This window comes from Uloborus diversus, chromosome 5, assembly GCF_026930045.1.
Source record: "Uloborus diversus isolate 005 chromosome 5, Udiv.v.3.1, whole genome shotgun sequence".
Classification (NCBI taxonomy): Eukaryota; Metazoa; Arthropoda; class Arachnida; order Araneae; family Uloboridae; genus Uloborus; species Uloborus diversus.
This window is the reverse complement of record NC_072735.1, coordinates 116,617,274-116,638,835: the sequence shown is the minus strand read 5'-3', so window position 1 is coordinate 116,638,835 and position 21,562 is coordinate 116,617,274. Positions and strand designations below refer to the sequence as shown.

The 21,562-nt window shown below is 33.9% G+C and overlaps 1 protein-coding gene across 1 annotated transcript; it reads left to right on the top strand.

Annotated features, from left to right (window-relative positions):
* Positions 1-8,429: 8,429 nt before the first annotated feature.
* Positions 8,430-9,479, top strand: LOC129223092 (histone-lysine N-methyltransferase SETMAR-like). The gene has a single exon (XM_054857658.1). The coding sequence runs from the start codon at positions 8,430-8,432 to the stop codon at positions 9,477-9,479; it is 1,050 nt and encodes a 349-aa protein (XP_054713633.1).
* Positions 9,480-21,562: the final 12,083 nt, after the last annotated feature.

Genomic DNA, 21,562 nt, shown 5'->3' with positions numbered 1-21,562 from the left:
ACGCGCATCGAGTGAAGCCTTGATAAAAGAAAAAAAAAACACCATGCAATATTATCCTTCCAAACAATGACGACAGATATTAACATTTTTTTAGAAAATTCAAATGCGAAAGATTGATTTTAAAAGCATAACCATGGAAACAAGAAATAAAATATAAGAAACTAAATGCAAAATAAAGGAAAAAAAATAATGAATTCAAAAAGCGTAACCGTGGGAACGCGAAAATAAAATGGATGATAACCTGAACCAAAATGACATTTTTGGAATTTGATTTAAAAACTCTTTTAACTTTTTTCCTTTGAAGATAGAAGTTAAGTTTTTCGACCATAGCTCGAGAGAGATCTGGAGTGAAAAATGTCGCTTTTTCCAATGGTATCAAAAAGAAAAGTGTGGGACAACTCCTTCACTTTTTATAGATTGATTCAATGAAGAAAGTAGAGCCTAAATTTCAGCTAAGCTTAAAAAAGTTTGAGCTAAAAACGCAAATTACTCCCGCCGTAATTAAGTTAGAGCATTGAAACAAATTGTTAAGAAAGCGGAAAATTCTACCCTTTTCAACGATAGATAATACTAATAGGTGCACTACAAACAATAGACTTGTTTTTAAACTACCGAAGATAAAAGATAGCAGGCAGAGTATGGAGTTAAACTTAAATAAAGGAAGAAAATGTCCAATTTTCATAAAAAGAAATAGAATATTACAAGATTATGACCTAACATAAATAAAAGTAACCGAAAATATATGCTGTGTAGCAAGTAAAATGAATTAAGTCTGCACTTACAGCTTCTGTTATACGTAAGCAAATCAGGCAAAATAAATAAGTTACCGGTATAGAAGGAAAACCTGGAACTTCAAAAAAAGTAAATACAAAAATTGTTATTGTGCTGAAGAAAAAAAATTAAAAATTATTTTATAACTTTGAAATTATCAATAAATTTATTTATTTTTTCACTCTGGATGATTACTTAAAAAGCACAGCGTGTTACAGCAAAGTTGCAGAGCCGCCACAGCGAGTCACTAAGTTCACAGTCACAAATTGACAGAACAGTGATCTCACAAGAGCCACGCCGGCCCGAAGTGACAAATTTCTGCCATGCTTTCACGTGACTTCCCTATGATGTCGCTGCAAAAAATATTGCGTGACCAGTCGCTTTGTGAAATTGCACGAAGAAGCCACAACAACGTCATTTTGTGACGCCGCATCAGACTCATATTCGAAATTTACAGAACTTAGACGATGATTTTGCAGTGACCTTTCGTGACCGTCACACGATGACGGGGATGTGAATATCATACAACTTTCGCATAAGTGTCCTATTCTAGTGCTATTATAGTACTTTTAAGTACATATAATCTCTCTTACTCTTTTCAAACTGTTTTGCGGCATTAACATAGTTAATTACTTGTCCACTACAGCAGCAATGCTGTTATTCGATACAAAGAAAAATAGTATGGTGTACTTTTTCAGCATTATATTCTACCTGATTTTTATGAAATTTTACGTTTAATTACGACCACAAAAGATCAATTAAATATGCTGCTGTGAAAGCAGATTCTTGTTATTATATATAGCTTCCAGTATGTTATTTTAATAGGATTATTTAAACAGTGCAAAAACATATAAGATAAAGACATACTAACAAAGAGTATACAATCAAAAAGTAGTTATTAATCTTCCTGTTACACTAAACACATTCCAAATTTTCAAACAAACCGAGCTTGGGTCAACATTTTTATTGAAAATATTATTTTCTCACATGTTAATTTTCAAAGTAAAAGCGGCAGGATCTTCATTATCATTTTCTGAATAGCTCCTTGGTACCTAATTTAAAGTTTATTAATCTGCAACCAAATTCGACCCTTTTGTCCCGGTTGCCTTTTCAACACCACCGATGAAAAAGAAAACTGTGAAGGAATTTACCCAGTAAAGATTCCGCGAGCGTTAAAATGACACAAGCTTTGTAATCCGGAGCCTCAAATTACAGCTCTTACTCCTTTAATTAAGACCCTGGCTTTGCTCCGGTATTGATTTGGTGAGAGGCTGAAAAGATTTTATCGGCAATTATTTAGGCGACTACATTAAACATATCAAAGTGTCCGGATAATATTAACGCTAATTAGGTTTCTGTTTCTGTAGTGGGGTTTTGTTTTGAGAGGCATCAAATTATAAAATGAAGAAGATTTATGGTTGGAAATCATCGACTCGACAATGTTGTTATTTCATAGTACAAAGTCTTGATGATACAAGTTAAGTTCTTGGAAGTAACAGTGCTTGATATTGATCACATTATCTTTACTAATAATAAAGATAAGTCTAATAATACTTTACTAATAATAAAGGTGTCTGTGTCTCTGGATGTCTGTGTCTCTGAATGTCTGTTACGCGCATAGCGCCTAGACCATTCGACCGATTTTCATGAAACTTGGCACCGAATTAGTTCGTAGCACAGGGGTGAGCACTTTGAAGTGATTTTTCGAATACTCGATTTGGTTCTTTTTCTATTTCAATTTTAAGAACACTTTACCGAGCAAATTATCATAACTTGACGAGTAAATTATCATATCGTGAACGATCAAATTGCCACAACATAAACGAGCAAATTACCATAACGTGGGTGAGTAAATTAACTTAGCAAATTGGCGAGAAATTCATCAGCGATTATTCGTAAATATACAGGTGAACCAAATGCCTACCCGTTTTCTACTACGGGCAAAGCCGTGCGGCTCTCGCTAGTGAAACTATAAAACAGAAACGTAGAAAAATATTTTTTGGTTATTAATTCGAGATGAGTTCTTTTCCTTTCTAACTTGAGCAACATTGCGGCGGAAACCTTTCCATAAAATATCAAATTTGTAAATCTTAGCAAGTTTTTATTTGCTTCATTTTGCGAAAAGGAAATTTTATTTTTGTTTTAAAAAATCTTAATTGATTCTCAGGAATTCTGGATTGAAGCTTAGCTCTGTGTTATGACCAGATATCTACAAAAATGGTGAAATCTTAACGCCAGACAAATTGCTTCTCAATATTGATATTAAAATTCTGTGTAGCATCACTTCTCAATTATTACTGATGTAAAAGAACTAGTCGCCAAGGTATGTTTTCAGTCTCCCGGTGCCTGGGATTTATCGAACCTGGATTATAACAGTAGTAGCGGAGAGTAGGGATGCATGGGACACTGGGAGAATTAGGACACCCATAACTATGCTTTAAAGGAACAGTTTTTAGTTTTGGGCTACTTCACCAGATGGAATAACAATCATAGCCCCATATTTTCCCATATTTGCTGCAGTAAATCCTTTTAACAACAGTTTTCTGTAAAATTAATTTCAGAAAAGAGTATTTCACATCAGCAAAGATGTGAAAAACCAATCTTGTTTAATCTAAGTTTTATTATCGCACTAACTAACGTTGACCTATTTGTTGATGATGTTTTATGCATCTAAGAATATGACTTTATAAAATAGCAGTTAAATTATGCCTAAGCTATAGCATAACCCTAGTAATAAGTCTGTTGACGTAACAGCAACTTGACCCACGCTATGCCAAGTTGATAGAAGTCAAGAAAATAAATAAAATAAAAAAATAAATAAAAAGTTAAGAATTTTTTGTTCGAAAGATCAGTCGGTAAAACTTTCGAAATTATTATTCAATAGGAAAATACTAAAAACATTACGAAACATTTTATTTTGTTACGTAACACTAGCAATAAAAAGTAGATGAAGTTAAATCTAAGAATTATATCAACTATACCTTATCTTCTCTATTTACCATTTTAAGTATTTTTAGTGGTATGTTTAATTTAATATTATAATTGTACACATTTTTTATTCCTTTATGCATTATGAGATGATTTTTAAATTGCTTCAAAGTAATATTGTTCCGTTCGTATGGTAATTGGTAGGAATAGACTACGTCTATAGGAAGATAAAAGTACAAATCTTCCTTCGTTGGGTAGTGAAGAGAAGGTTTCCCATAGCCTCGAGAGGTTGGACATCTTATTTGTTGATCTGCGGGAGGCATTTTATTTCCCTCAAACCACTCAAACTCAACCGATTGTGCCATTCCCCCATCCGCCACTTAGGCACGTTCCATGCAAGGGCTGCAGTGCCCTCCCCGTCCTTGATAGGGGGGGATCACAGTATTTTTTGTTGCAAGCAATAGCAATGGTGACGTGCTATTTTTATCTACCAATTTTAAGACAAATAAAAAAAAAACGAACTTCATCGACGATGTAGTATAAACCATGAGCAGTGTAAATGCCCCCCCCCCTCCTTCCCACCGAAAAAAAACAAAACCTTAAAAAAAAAAACTACAATTATTAATTGCGAGAACTAAATTTTTCAGATACAGCTTCCTTTTTATTAAAAAACTTTTCTGGAAAATAGGCTAAATCGAAAGGCATTCTGGCAGTTGACATCATTGTCAGATTCAACAACTTTGTCATTTTATTCCTGTATTAAATATAAATAATTTTGAGTACTGCTAGAAACGCAGTTTTGTGGTAAAACTGAACCTAGTGAAATATAAATTTTGGCACATTATAAGTTCAAGTAATTGATTTTATCTTCACATTAACCAAATACTGGCTGACTCATACGATGCCTTCCCTTAGGAACACACTTCAAGCTGCTAGTGATTAGTCAACCTAGTCATTGTTAAATCGTTATTAGATTCAAGATAAAAATTGTTAAATGCAACAAATATATATTGGTTCGACTTCGATTGTTCTTGATAAGTCGTTCATTATGTGTAGCACACTGTCCTCCTCCGATTTCTCGCTTTTCACATCTCTCGTTTTTTAAGATTTTTCTTTTTTCAAAATACGAGAAGAAGAAACCAAACAATATTTTATCAATCAATCAGTCCTCAAAAAAGATTCAACTTCTTCTCCATAGATGGTGCGCCAACACCGATAATTAGAAAATCCATTTTTTACTTTCTTCTGTGTCTAATATATTGAAAGAAGTATTGGATTCGGACAAATTCTAATTTCGAATTTTAACGGATTCGAACGTTTTGAGGTGTGCTGAGTCCGTTTCGACCACTTTTGGAAAATGTCCTTGTGTGTGTGTGTCCATATGTTTGTGACCAGTTTTTTGTGGCCGCTCTACAGCAAAAACTACAACATGAAATCGAATGAAATTTGGTACACATATGTGCTCCTCCCATTGATTTTTGAGCGAATTCCTCCAAGGGGTTTGGAGCAATGGGACTTTTCTTGAGTTATGCGTGCCTGCTATTCACCAAGAAGTAATTGGCAAAATCAAACAAAATTTGGTCCGTATGTTGCCTTTAATAGGTACAGGTGCTGATTCAATTTTGGTGTCAATAGCTCAAACGGGAGTTAAGCAATTTTGTCGGTGGTACGTTTTTGTCATCAATTGTGACTGCTGTATCTCAAGAAATAATGAACGAAAACAAACAAAAATTTATCGACAAGTAGCCTTTAGAGGGTATAAGAGCTGATTTTATTTTGACGTCAATAGCTGAAAAGGGGGTGGCGCAATCGAACGTTCTTTTTTTTCCCATTGTGAGTGCCATATCTCAAGAAGTAGTGCTACGTTCTGGATGAAATTTGGAATAAATGTGAATCCATATGTAAACAGGAGTTGGTTCAATTTTGGCGCAAATCGCTCCATGGAGGGCTAATTTTTTTAACAATCACGATTGCTAATTGTTTTTATTTGACCGTCCTTGATGTTGTGGTTCCTTTTTCAGCTTGGACCAGGGCACCACTGGCCTCTGCAGGCGCGCCTCCTCTGGTCCTGACCACTGTCCCCCGGAATCTGATGGCGTGCAAGTCCTACACACACGCACGCTCCATACACACTCACACAAGCGGGTGCCTTTGTACAAATACACACTGACAACATACGCCCTGACACACACGCACTCGCGCTCCATACACACAAGCCTAGCCTACACATGCACGCACGCCTACACACACACACAACTATACACACGTAACCGTTCAGGAGGAGGGGCAGGCTTGAGGGGACAGGGGCTGTGTCTATAAACAATAACTCCAATGAGTAGGGTCCTGCCTAAACTCGTGATTGCGAAAAACATAATTTGAATTCAAAATTTCAGAATTCAAATTAGTTTATTTATTTATTTATTTATTTTTTGTGAAAAAAATAGCTTTATAAATGCAACAATAAGAAAGATAAATCGTAATATACTCTCGTATGCGTATTTTGCGTGATTTTAATTTGAAACTCTGGAGCTCGAATACGCTACCTTGCGGTGATTAACAATACTACCGATAAAGGTAAAACATCCCGTTCCACATGTTTTCTTTGGGGTAAATTACAGGCTTCAGACAGTTTGTTGTGAAATGTAATTTTAAAGGAATAGAAAAGCTTCTCACAAACACGATTCAAAATTAATATCATTTCATTCATCCTTTTTCATCCGCCATTAGACAGTGGCTGCAGGCCCCCCCCCCCCCCCACCCCTATAGTATATTGGAGTTGAGAATTGTTGAAAAATGACCAGAAAATCGCGATGATTTAAACTTTTAAACTGTTGCCATCTTGTGTTTGTTAACAAGTAAATGTTTGTAATTATTTTAAGCAATGATTTTAAAATAATAATCAATTTTTATTATTCTATGCTTTGCTTTTGAGATAAATCGGGAATTGGGATGATCGTCAAGGTTTTGCGTGTGTAATTTTGTTTTTGTTGGGAATATTGCTTAATCGTCAAGCATGTGGAGGGATCAGAATTATAAGAAAGATAGAGAAGAAAGTTTCGTGATGGCTAGTTTTTTGTTCATTTAGTGCAAATGAACCTCTCATAGCGGACTAACTCGTTTCGCAGTTCGAATTTTTCTTTTATCAAAGCGAAATTTAAAAGCTCAATTCGGCTTTTTCTGCATTTTCGTTGAACATAACTGAACTCATATCTCGAGAACTATTGAACTAGTAATTTTCCGAAAGAGTGCCAAACTGCGAATGATTTAATTTTGCCAATAGCGATGAAAAAATCTTTAAATTGATACGTTACTTATAAAGCTTGAAATATAAAAGAAGTTGTGCCGTACGAAAAAAAAAAAAAAACCTTGAGATATATCATTCATGATTTTATCCTACGAACATCTTTTTGGATATTTAAACTTTCATTTAGAAGGATGGAAAACGTTATACGTGTATTCAACATTTTGGAGCTGGAAAAAAGATGACTAATGCAAAAGAAATGTGTTTTTTTTTTTAAGTTTAAAACCATTCAAACGATTTTTTTGCTAGAATCTAAATTTCGTTGTAAGCGTTTTAACAAAAAATTAAAATGCTTGAGGCAAGTGCGAGAATAATTATATAAAAACATATACACATTTAAACATAAGTATAGAACAATTACATAACAAAAAAATTATGAAACTACGTCGTCTTAAAATTGTTTGAAGTAATTTAAATTTGTATAGTGTTGACGGTATAAAACAAACCAAAACGAAAAAATCTGCATTTTAGCTATATTTAAAACAGTTTCATAAAATTACTCATTCCTTGAAAGACGAAAATGTAAATGAAGTAACTCAAAAATGATCAACCGTGTTTTTTTCTTCTTTTTTTGCAGTTGTATTTTTAATGATCTCTTTGTAAAGCTAATGTAAAATAAACAAACGTTGCTTATGTATCCCTTGTGCGTTGAAGATACAGCTGGAAAACGATATTTTACTTAGTATTCAGTCACTTGAAGTATTTGTTGTTACAGGGTGTTTTGTTTCCAAAAATCAGATACATTTGAAAAATCAATAATAACTGAACGGGCAGCGATGGAAACATACCGTTTGTTGTATTATGCTTGGTAACAGCAGTAAATTTTCAGACAAACAAAATTTCAAAATTATTTACAATGCTCCTCAACAGATGGCGCTGCAGGTATTTAGAGGAGGCTGCAGGTGTGTTTGAAAATTTACTGTTTTTCATTACATATTGCAAATAAACACTGTTTCTGTTGCTGCCCGTTTAGGTTTTATTAATTTTTCAAATTTACCAGTCGTTTCGGCGATTGTACACACTGCGTTTTCTTTTACATCTTTTAAAATACCTGCAGCGCCATCTGTTGAGGAACATAGTAACTAATTTGAAAAGCTTGTCTGTCTGAAAATTTACTGTTGTCCCAAGCATAATGCAACAGACTGTATAGTTAGTTCTGCCCGTTTAGTTTTCATTGAGTTTTTCAGTGTTTTCTGACGATTGGGGTTCAAAAACTATTCTGTATTTAAGTATCTTTTGAAATATTATTACGAGGGCGAGTCAAATGAAAGTGAGCCAACCTACCCTGCGCAATAATGGCTCAGTCCATCAACCGCGACGCATGCGCGCAGCACACAGGCAACCCTCATTTACAAAAGTGATACGTAAGTGTGAGGATAATAGTTCTTTAATGTTCCCATAATCCGGGTTGAAATCGGTTCGTGACATAATGGACGCTCCAAGAGATGAACAGCGTGGTGTGGTCAGGTTTTTGACTGCTGAAGGTGTTTCCCAACACGAAATTAGTCGCCGTATGGCTGCCGTGTACGGTGAACATTGCATTTCATTGGCCACTGTGAAGCGTTGGTGCAAACGGTTCAAAGAAGGACGTGAAAGTTGCAAAGACGATCCAAGACCGGGCCAAAGCCACCGTGCAATTACCCCCAACACAATTGCACAGGTTGATGAGCTGATTAGACAAGAACGGAGGATAAGCATCGATGAACTGGCAGAGCATGTGAACATCAGTCACGGTTCGGTTCACACCATAATTCATGACCATCTCGGTTATCGGCTCTTGTGTGCTGAATGGATGCCCAAGATTTTGAACGACCGCCAGAAGACAGAGAGGTTCGGCGCTGCCTTGACTCATCTGATCCGGTATCACAATGAGGGTAACGACTTCTTGACTGCAATTGTGACAGGGGACGAATCATGGTGCCACCACTACGAGCCTGAAACACGCCGGCAGAGCTTACAGTGGAAACATTTGAATTCGCCACCCCCAAAGAAAGCAAAGGCCGTCATCTCCGCAGGTAAGGTGCTGTTGACTTTTTTTTTCGATCGTCAGGGGCCATTACTGATCGAATTTGCTAAACCTAGAGAGACTATCAATAGTGCCCGATATTGCGAAACGCTGGATCGCCTGCGTGTCTCTATCAAGAACAAACGACCCGGAAGATTGACGAATGGGGTCATCTTGCTGCATGACAATGCCCGTCCCCACGTCGCTGATGTGGTTAAGACAAAACTGGCGAAGTTCAAGTGGGAAACGCTGCATCATCCGCCCTACAGCCCCGACCTGTCGCCTTGCGACTTTCACATTTTCGGGCAATTGAAAAAACACCTAAAGGGAACCAGATTCGTGTCGGACGATGCCGTGAAGGAGTCAGTTTCAGAATTTTTGAAGCAGCAACCCAAGGAGTTTTATGAGAATGGAATCACGCGACTCGTTAGTCAATGGGACAAATGTTTAAATGCCCATGGTGATTACTTTTAAATAAAGTACTCCTTTTGTCATATATTCGCATTGGCTCACTTTCATTTGACTCGCCCTCGTACATTAAATTAGTTAATGAGGGATATTTATTTGTAATTGTTATTTATAAGAAGTCAAAATTTAGAAATTATTTCCAATGAACAATTTTTTGCAGATTAAGAGTTGACTTTCCTATTTTTTTAATTTTCATGAGATATATCATTTTAACTGGCTACTTGAATGCAATTCATTCATCTTAAAGAAAATCTGAAGATTCAAATTTGTTCTCTAACTCAGCGTTTCTTAATTTCTTTTATTTGCGGAACCCTTTTTATTGCTAACTTTTTACGTGGAACCTCTGGTTTTTTGTCACCAGTTTGCAGTTGTGTAGCCAGGATTCTGTTCCAGAGGATACCTTGGTTCTTACCTTTAACGGACTATCACATTAACTATTTGTCATTAAATCGCTAATTAAATTGATTTCATGAACGAACACGCTAATTATTTGTAACTGTTAGTTATTATTTGTTATTGTAAAATTCCAATGCACTCCTATTTGTAACTCTGAGTATCTTTAAGGGGTTACAGTAACCCAAAAATAATAAAACGACCGAAAAAAAAAATATTGCTTTTTTCAAAATTAAATCTATTCTGAACACAGGGGAAAAGTTTCATTGCTTTAGTTCAAATATTTAAAAAGTTATGAGTGGTTTTAGGCCATGCTCGCTATTAGAGTAAGAGCCCATGGGTGCCAGACATAAAGGCCCAAAATTTTACTGCGTAAGCGCACTGGAGCAGGTATGAAGGGTTCGCTATTAGTTAAGCTGACTCGCGCTGGCTTTGGCGGGCAAGAGGTAGCAAAGGCGCGAAGAAATGGTGAACAAAAACATCATAGTATAACGCGTGATTTTTTAATATTTTATTAGGGGTACTTTTACGAGTTAAACCTTACAAAGCCAGACACTTAGCACGCTGGCTTTGCGCAGCCAGACACTTCAAAGCAGGGAAAAAATGGTGCACAAAACATCATAGTATAAAGCGCGATTTTTTTATATATTGTAAGGGGTGCTACTAGGAGTTACGCCTTACAATGCCAGACACTTCGCACGCTGGCCTTGCGCAGCCAGATACTTCAAAGTTGGGAAAAATCGTGTCCAAAAACATCATAGTATAAAGCGTGATTTTTTTAATTATTTTTTAAGGGGTGCTACTAGGAGTTACGCCTTACAATGCCAGACACTTCACACGCTGGCGACACGATTTTTCCCAACTTTGAAGTGTCTGGCTGCGCAAGGCCAGCTTGCGAAGTGTCTGGCATTGTAAGGCGTAACTCCTAGTAGCACCCCTTACAAAATATAAAAAAATCACGCTTTATACTATGATGTTTTTGGACACGATTTTTCCCAACTTTGAAGTGTCTGGCAGCGCAAGGCCAGCGTGCGAAGTGTCTGGCATTGTAATGCGTAACTCCTAGTAGCACCCCTTACAATATATAAAAAAATCGCGCTTTATACTATGATGTTTTTGTGCGCCATTTTTTCCCTGCTTTGAAGTGTCTGGCTGCGCAAAGCCAGCGTGCTAAGTGTCTGGCTTTGTAAGGTTTAACTCGTAATAGTACCCCTAATAAAATATTAAAAAATCATGCGTTATAATATGATGTTTTTGTTCACCATTTTTTCGCGCCTTTGCTACCTCTTGCCAGCCAAAGCCAGCGCGAGTCAGCTTAACTAATAGCGAACCCTTCATACCTGCTCCAGTGCGCTTACGCAGGAAAATTTTGGGCCTTTATACTATGACGTATGTCTGGCTATCATGGGCTCTTGGACTATATGTGTTCTTATGCAAAAGAAAAACTTTAAATTGCTTTTTCTCGATGATGGTTTTTTTTTTTTGTATTTTCATGTCATTAGAATCCCTAAGGATTTTTTTATATTAAAGATACAGCTTTGAAGTAATACTTTTTGCAATTGGGATAACATATTTGACAAAACTGTGCATTGGATAAGCATTTTATAAATTACTCAAATATTTAGAGCATGTTAAACCTTAAAAAACCAAATTTTTTTAAAAAAAAAACTTTGATTTTTTACATAATTAATCACAGAAAATTTTCTAATAAACTCATAAGCAAATGAATGCACAGATTTTTAGAGATGATTATAGAGATCGTTTAGCAAAAAACTTTTTTAAATTAGTGCAAAAATAAAAAAAGCCTTAGGGATTTTAAATAATTGAAATTTTCCTCAATTTTTGAATTTAAAAAAAAAATAGGCAATATTTTTTTATTTTGAAAATAAATTATTGATTACGAAACAAGTATGCATGTTATGGTTTCAAAGAAATATAAAATTTACTTAAATTTAAAAAATATGTTTGAAAGGTACTGTGACCCCTTAAAAGGGACAAATAATCTCAGAATTTGTGAATGAGTTATATGTGATTAAAATATTTTTTCAATTAAGAAAAGAAATACTTACCTACAATTCAACGATAGTATCACTTAAATTTACACAGAAAAAGTTTTTAAATCATAAAAATTGAAATGTTTTTAATTTTTCAACATTTTTTTTTTTTTGTTATTTACAGATGGACTTAGATGTTACTATGTGCTCACGTCAGACAGAGTTAGAACATTTAGATGTCCATGACTAGTACTGCCCCATAAATTGGTCCTCACTCGTTAAATGTTGATATTGTCTTTTCAACTGCTGCCATAGATACCGGGAGAGTGGCTAGTATCAATAGCAGAATATATGAAATTGACCTCAAAAATAGTAATTTTATGCAGTGTTTGGTAATGTTGTAGAAAAAGGGGTTTGGTGTACACTCCCAAAATTTTTCGTAATAGAAGTTTTTAAAATGCAATTTGAGGCTATCTTTGGAGACATAAGGTGAGATGGAGGTGTTTGGGATTGATCTATAGGAAAAATTGTGAAGTTGAAATCTTGAAGGCACATTCTGAGGCTGTTTTTGACAGTCTAAAATTTGCATTATTTTAGGCAACGAATGAAATTAGTCCTATAATGACTAACTCTGATGAGTAATACCGCTCAGATTACGAAAGTAAAAGTAGCGAAAGTAAAAGTATATTATTTTTAATTTTGAAAAAGCATTAGCTTTATCGTTTTATAAAGAACAAATTTGAAAAGTGTTGAAAGAAAACATGCAGTCTCATAGAACCCCTGAGAGAGCTCCGCGGAACACAATATAAGAAACGCTGCTCTAACTGAAGAAATTTTATTGTCTTAATCCGTGATTACTAATGAGCAATGAGTAATTCTGTCCACGATTGGGGTTCAAAAACTATATCGTATTTTAGTATCGTATTAAATATTATTGCAAGCAATTAGTTAATGAAGGAAACAAATCTAATTAATATTTCTAAAAAGTCAATTAAGAAATTATTTCCAATAAATGCAAATATTTTCAGCTTAAAAGTTGAATTTCTTAACTTTTTAAATAAACACAGGGAAAACATGCGCTTTTATGACACAAGTAGAGAATTTCTTGTTTCATGTATGACCCAAAATTTTATACAAATCGTTTTCGAATGTAAAATAATATTGTAATATCTCAGGCAAATAAAGTAATGTTATCGAGTTGGAAACGTTACACTATTTAAAGAAGGAAGTTTTGAAATTTTTGCAGGATAAAATCAAGTTATATTACACCAAAAACAATATAGTTTTACTTCTTTCCAAATGCATTTAGAGAAAATAGCACTAAAAGCTTGGTGCCTAAAAAATAAGTATATTGGAGAAAGTTGTAGATTTTTCAATTTTGACAGGAAGTATTGAAACAATAGAGCAAAAACCATGTCGTAACATCTGAAAGCTTGACCTTTTCCAAGTTCATGATTAAATGGCAAATGTCAAATGACGTTTCCTTCTTTGATTTACTCTGTAAAAATTGAAGGAAGTAGAAAAGAAATTGAGGTTTCAAGATGTTGAGAAGAAAATGATCTGAAATGTTGAATTCTGTACGTTTGAAAAAGTTCAATGAGTATGATGATACACGTAGATGGTTATTTATGATTACCTGAAATTCGGTATGTAACATATGATATGAATTACATTTATGAATAAACGAAACTTATTTTTATTATTACCTTGACCTTTTAGAGCTAAAAGACCCGTAAAAACATCGCTGCGTATTTAATACTGCTTGATCTAGATACACATGAAACTGAAAATTTATTAGTGGTATAGAGTTGATAAAAATTTTTCCAATTCGACTTACCCTTAGAAGAATTAGAATATACTCGCAGCACCCTAGTCTATATGTATTGAAATCATAAACGCTTCGCGGCACCCGTTGCCACTCCCTAGGCACTTCAGGGTGCCGTGGCACCCATATTAGGAGCCACTGATATACAACATTAAATTCAAAAATTAATATCGTTAAAGTCTGACCGCGAAGAGTTGGCCCTTGGCCAAGTTGTTTCAGAACTGTCCATTTTCGCGCAGGAGCGATATGGATAGGAATGTTGAAGCACCCAATTTCCAAGTGCGTCATTGGTTCTAGAACTTGAACATGTCTTTTTTTTTAATTTCAAAAAATAGAAATGGGGTAACATATTTTGATTTTTTGCGGTCAAGGTAAATATCTCATTGGACAAGTCATGGACATTGAACCATGTAAGTAGGTGGGTCTTGTTTTTACCTCTTTCAGCAGTCATTGGTCAGAGATAGCAACGCCTCTTGAAATTAATTTATATTGAAAATTAGCGAGAGTAGGGTAGCAATAAAGAAAGCAAAGCTTCTCATTTTTACTTTTTCGCAAACTCAACGCAATAAGTGTTGCAACTTAAACATTTCTGGTCTAAACAATCACATAACGAAAATATGCTATAGGAGTATATATATTTTTTTCATATCACCAATCTGTTGCTAAACTCGAAAATATGGCACACGTCCTTTCTTCCTTCTCTACCTATTTTGAAGAATTGGCTCGTTTTCTAAAATGATTGACAAGGGTCATTTGTTCGCGGTAGCACTATCTTTACTAATAATATAGCTGAAAATCTGTTTGGATCTTAGTCATGCGCGCAGCGCGGCTGACAGATATACAGCGTCTGACGCGCATAGCGCCTAGACCGTTCGGCCGATTTTTACGAAATTTGGCACAAAATTAGTTTGTAGCATGGAGGTGTGAACCTCGAAGAGATTTTTCAAAAATTCGATTTTGTTCTTTTTCTCTTTCAATTTTAAGAACATTTTCCCGAGCAAAATTATCGTAAGATGGACGAGTAAATTACCAAGCTATCATTACGTGGAACTGTAACATAGGCAAGCCAATTGGCGAGAAATTCACCATACATTATTTGTAAATATACAGGCGAACAAAAGACTTTTTAATCTTCTACTACGGACAAAGCCGCGCGGTTACCACTAGTATTTCAATATTAAAATGAGTACAAACTTCAAGGTAAAATAGCCGTTAAGTATCATCTATGAGACTAAAATTGTTAACCTATAGTAAGAAATATAATCAGAAGCTATATATAGAAGTCGATGATTCAGCAAACAGTTTTCAAACTCAAGAGATTCAATTTACTAAAACGGTTAGTTCTACTTAGAACCTAAACTATACATAATGTAGGGGAAAACCATTCATGATCTATATTCTAACATCCTTAAAATTTGTAACCTTAAATTAAGACTTAAGAAACCAGAAGAGACATTAGAATATGACTAATTAAAACAACTAGTACCAATTTATACAATAAACAAGCTGATGTGTGCATCACATGACTTCCTTTTACTCCAATTTAATGTCATTGCTCTCCGTTATTGGCAATTTTAATGTCATTCAATAGTTTACTCTCTAAATATCACCAACAGTGGCCAAATTAAAACGTGATTTTAAAAAGAAATCTCCAAATTTATTGCCAAGTTGGCGACAAAACTTGGCGACCAAAAGACTGGTGAAATATCGCCAAGTGTCCGCCAAATATTTACACCACTTCAGTTTACATCGAAATTAACAATGATTATCCCCCAAAAAGGGGCAAAAGACCCCTTTAGAAACACGCGAATGCAACCAAAAGGGGGAGCTGCACAACTAGACCCCTCTAGGAGTCTACGTGCGAAATTTCAACTTTCTAGGACATACCGTTATTGAGTTATGCGACATACATACGCACGTACATACGGACGTCACGAGAAAACTCGTTGTAATTAACTTGGGGATCGTCAAAATAGATATTTCGGGTGTCTGTACGTTCCTAGGCATATATCCACGTGTGGTCGGGTTGAAAAAAAACTCAACATTCATTCGGGGGTGAGCAAAATAGAAATTAAGGCCGATTTTTTAGTGAAATTTTTTTTCGCGAATACAATACTTCTTTTTTTTTTTTTTTTGTCAAAGAAAGTAATAAGTATTCTGTTTTTGCAGGTTGTGAACATAAAGCAATGAAAACAAACACGGTGGAGATTTCAAGCGAAAAAATATGCCTTAAAAGTATCTATTTTTTCAATGGTTGTATAATGGTTTTTAGCTACGATTTTTCAACCAGCATGAACAGAAGTTTACTAAACAAAATATCGCCAATTGAGCAAAATGCTATCACCGAGCAACATACGTATTTTTCCCCCGAGTTGCGTAAGCGCACAACTATACGCTTTAAATATTCACCAGTTCGTTCTTTTGAATGTCAAAATATGTTTCGTCACTCACAAAAGAAACGCAACAAAGCTGAAGCAATTCAATGATGACATCCTTCTTCGAAGACTCCAGGATCACAAAAGAAAGTCTTCCTAGAATACGAAGAATAGGGAGCATGCTTAGATGGGGTAAAAGAAAAAAATAAATAAAATGAAAGTAAAACAGAAACACTGTCCGTGTATTTTTACCGTGTTGCAGGTGGTTTTTATATTGGACACCAAAAATTGTATTATACACTTAAGAACATCAATATAAATGATAAAATTGTTTGTATGTTTATATTGCCGAAGGCATGTAAACGGCAGTATCTACAACAAAGAGTTTTTTGAGATACTTTTCAAAGAAACGCGTTTTTATTTTTCATTTCATCAAAATCTTATAAACTCTTCGATTTTGAAGTTTGTTTCAAGATTTATTTTCAGCGGAATCCAAATGAGCAATTTTGTACAGTAAAACATAAGTACAATTGGATGACAAACTACAAAAACTAAATCACAAATTTGCAGATACCACTGTTTACCTGCCCAGTTAGGTGTATTATGACCACTTCTCAGTCAAAATAGCACAATAAACTGCCAGTAAGATTTGTTTGTCCTGAGATACAGGTAGTTATTAAAATAATGGAAACACTCTGTGACAAGTATGTTGGAAATGACAACTCTGCTGTAAATGTTCGGTAAATAAAGGTGTCTTCTCACTTCAATCACTCACACTGGTGAATCTAGATGGTGATTGAGTTCTGTGGTCACCTTTGCTGTTGTTTTTCGCTTTTTAGACATTATAATCCGCTGCAATACCCGTCGGTTTCTTTTACTGATCTTCTCTTTCCGTTCACTATTTTACTTTGCCGAGCTTGTCGTACCGCGTTGTGTGTATGCTGTCATGACTTCAGATACTGTACCTCTAGAAACACCAAAAGGTTGAGATATTTCAGTTACACCTGCTCTAGTTAGACGCGCTCCAACAATTTGGCCTCTTTTAAAGTTTGAGAGGTCCGACATTTCACGTGCTTGAAAAAAAAAATCCAAGTCTTCCAGAACTTCAATAAAGTCACCCTATACTACCAGAATATGAAGATTGCTATATATATATATATATATATAAACCAGATATCTAGTTTTATTCTTTATTTCTTACAAAGTACATTCAAAAATGTCACTTTTATTCATAGCTGTTTCCATTATTTTGATAACTACCTGTATATGACCCTGATACTTATCAAATGGTTGAGTAGCATGTTCTGTTCACTGGATAGACCAGAAAAAAAAAAACTTGAGACACACAGAGTACAAAGAATATTTTACTATGTAAAAATATCCGTATTGTATATTGGTTTCAATTTTCTTGCAGGTTATGATTAAGTATTTAAAAAAAATTTAAACTTAAGTCTTCAGTAAAAATAAAAAACTGCGTGCTTGTTTACTTCATGTAACCCTTCAATTACACTAAATTTTGACCAACTATTTAGTAACGAAAAATAAATGAATAAACTAAAAAATAAATAATGAATTAGCAATACTTTTTTTGATATGACCACGGGAAAAAAATATAAATGTATGCAAGTTTTTCTACGATTTACGAGCATAATTTCCTACCCTAATTCCACATTACGGGAAGGATGGGCGAACTGTTCACATGTTCCCCAGATATTAAGTTCACTAGTGTCTCATCATCTACCCCAGGACTAACTTCCAAAAATAAATAATTCCTTATTAATTGAAAAAATACGAACATTGCCATAACTTTGCCTGAGGGTTCATACAATGGTTTGCATCAATTAAGTTTTTCTTATTAGTCAATTTAGAATTTGTATTTGCGTGAAGGAATACAGCAGTGAAATTACACACAACAGCTAATAAAACAAAGAAATTGTCTTAATAAGTGCACAAGTATAAAGTAATAAATTAACAGCAATAAATAAGTAATAAATAAATAAACAAGTAATAAATGCACTCTAATGGGTTTGCCAAGAGGTAGGAGTGGTGCTGCGATCACTGAAGAATTTTTCAAAAATTTCAACTTCAAGTTATCAGAGTAAAACATATAGTGTTCAGAGTTTACACATGCCCCATCCCCATGCTTACATGTGCGTCCTTTCCATTAAATGTTCGGATTTTATTGAATTTTCAAAAGTTTTTCCTCTTTTTGCGCTAACACGGAAAAGTCCATGCTCCAAAAGCATCATTGAAAGTAAGATGCAATTTTGCACGCAACAGAAGCACTAGTAGGATTGTACGTAGACCAATCTTATCAAAGCAAGTCCGTAATACCAAGGCATAAAACCTTAAAAATATCCAAAATTTCCTAAAATCAATCCTTAAAAAATAATTGAAACCCTCCAATAATGAAGCAAGAAAAACAATCTCAAGCAATAACTTTTTCATATAATTGCAATTGAACTAAAATCAAGTAAGAGAAATTGATGAAATGCTTTAAACTTTAAATCAAACGATAGAAAAAAAAATTGAAATACAACATAAAAATATATTGTTTATGGAAGCATTTTGTATTTTCTTCCAAAAACTTTAATGCGAGTTAAAACTTCATGTTCATGAAATTTAAAGAAATTGGAATTACATTGAAATATTGTTTTATTATTATTATTATCTTTATTTATGTGTCTCAAATTGTCTCTTCCTTAAAGCTTTCGGTTTTAATTACTGTTTTGGGAAATTTTCCTCACCGTCCGCAAAGACTATTGTTATGTTGAAAAAAAAAGAAAAAAAAAGACTTGTTTACCGACAAATATATTTTTTTAATTTTTAATGTCATCGCCTCTGTTTCTAAGACAAGACCGATTTTTTAGAGTTACGAAGTTCAACTAAACTAAAAACTTCCCCAAATCCTTCCGTACGTTTGTGATTACGCTCAGTTACATAAATGAGAAAAATATTCTTTTTTAAAGACAGCTATCAAGTTATGCGCAAAATGATTACAAGAACAACTTTGCTTTATAATTTAGGCGGCTTACCCCCATCATAGAAAAGTCATAAAATGTTTGGAGAAGTGGGGAATCTAAAAAAGAGGGGAGAAACGAGGGGGAAAAAACGAAAAACTCAAAATCTCAGAAAGTTATGATTTATGACGTAATTTTGATCGTTATTGTTTTCATCGACGTTTTGTAAGCAAACCAAATTAGTTTGCATTTGTGTCCATTATACCACAGTAAGGAATTGAAACACATGTGTATGATTTCTTATTTTTCCCTTATGAAAATTCAAGCTTTTAGTCACCTTTCATACGAGTTAAAAGTTCACGTTCATGAAATTTAAAGAAATTGGGGTTGTATTAAAATATTAATGTTTTATTTTTTTATTATCTATATTTACATGTCTAAAATTGTCTCTTGCTTAAAAATTTCGGTTTTAATCACTGTTTTGGGAAATTTTCCTTGCCGTCCGCAGAAACTATTGTTTTATAATTGAAAAAAAAAAAAAAAAGACTTGCGTGTGTTTACCGACAAATATATTTTGAAAGTATCTTGAAGTATTTTAAAAAAGACATATGTTTCATATTCCTTCATTTTCTTTTTTTTTCTCTCTTAACTTATGGAAAAATAATTTAGTTTATTGTACCTTCGTTCTCTTTTAAATTTCATGAACATGCAAAACTTTTTTCCCCCAACAGGCTTTAATGTGAAACCATTTAGCGATACTGTATAAACAAATTAAGTCAATGTTTTTTAAGAGATTTTTTTTTCTAAACTTTTCCACTCCCCCCTCCAAAAAAAAATTAGATTATTCTTATTTTTTATTCTCAATAGCAAAATAAACGTATTTGTTTACAACTAATCATTTGATTTTGACTAACTATCAGAAGATCAAGTTTTTCTAAAATATTTAGCATATTTAAAGAGCAATAAAAAGAGCATTTATATAATGAGAATGGCGTAGAAGAACCACCAAATGTCTAAGGATTTTTCGACTAGCCAGCATATAGGTTTGGGTTCAAATAAACAGAATGTCATTACATTTTAGCAAAAAATAGTTTAATTTCGTTCCTTTTAATCACTGCAATACATACTTTACTTTAAAAACCAGATTTAAAAAAAAAAAAAAAAAAAAAAAAAAAACAGAAGTTACTATTTCTTAATTGTACGTTTTAACTATCCAATTTCCCTACTCTTTTTAATTTCATTCAGTGCCAGTAGATGGCGCAGCTTTAATAAGCTTTATTCCAGACGAATTCTATTATTGTCGAATTCAAGTTTTTGAGTTCGAAATTGCATGATCGCTTTTCGATCTAAATCACAAAAGAGAAAAATGAATTGAAAAAAAAAAGGGAAAAAAATGCATTTTCTTTGAATTTGGATTGAAAACAAAAAATAATAAAATGGTACCCCAAAGGTTCTATGAATGTAGCAATTATAAAATTATCAAAAAATTAATAAATAAAAAAATAAATTCTTGTTTAAAAGAAAAGTGAGGAAGACGATAAATGCTAAATTAAATGCGCGAAAAAGTGTAAAATTGTCTCTAGGACGTTGTTGGGAATCACATTGAAGAAGTACAACCAGGGCTCTTTATAAGTGCCCCCTCCCCGAACCGGACATTACATACCTGTACCGTAGTCCTGCATTAGTTTTTATGTACTAACTCCCCCTCCAGAAAAAATTGATTGATTCCTTTGGTGCAACGGTACCCATACGTCGCTTAGTTATTGATTTTCAAAGTAATAATTTGTCATTGCATATAAATGAATTAAGAATAGTGTCATAAAGTTTGAAGTCATCTAAATGTTTAAGAAAAGTAGCTAACATTAAAAAAGTATGTAAAAAAGTGGTCAAAACCAACTAGCTGGCTCGCCCCATACTATAGACCCACACTACGACCCATAAAGAAATTTTAGTTTCGAAGCTTTTAAGTTGATTTCTAAAATACGAATTTTATGTGTTTTTTTTTCTCGAAATGTGGGAATTTTTTGAGTCGCACAATGTGTATCTTTCTGAATTAAATTGTGAATTTGCATTGGTTGTGTATTTTATGACATACATATATAGGTATCTATGCTGGCGTGGGAATGTAAAGCGCAGTATCTACAAATTTTCATATTTATTTAATTATTTATTCAGTTTTGTCATCGATTGCACTTCAACTTTACTGTACTACCCTATTTGTTTGGTTTCCGCAGAAAAAAAAGCGCGAAGAAAAAAAAAAGTCAATTTCCTACCTTTTCCTATTCTTGGTATGGAAACCGAAACGCATTTCTTCAAATATCTCAAAAACTTATTTTTGCAGATACTGATGAATAACTGAAGAAATACTCCTACATTCTGTAACATAAATAAGTTTTAAATACTAATTTAATTTTGAAAATATATGAATTGAATATTTTATTATTACACGAAACCTAAATAAAAATAAGAACGGAAAGGTAAAAAAAACTTGGACTAAAGTAAAATTTTGTTTTAATAAGTTTATTTAAAGTCATAACGCGAA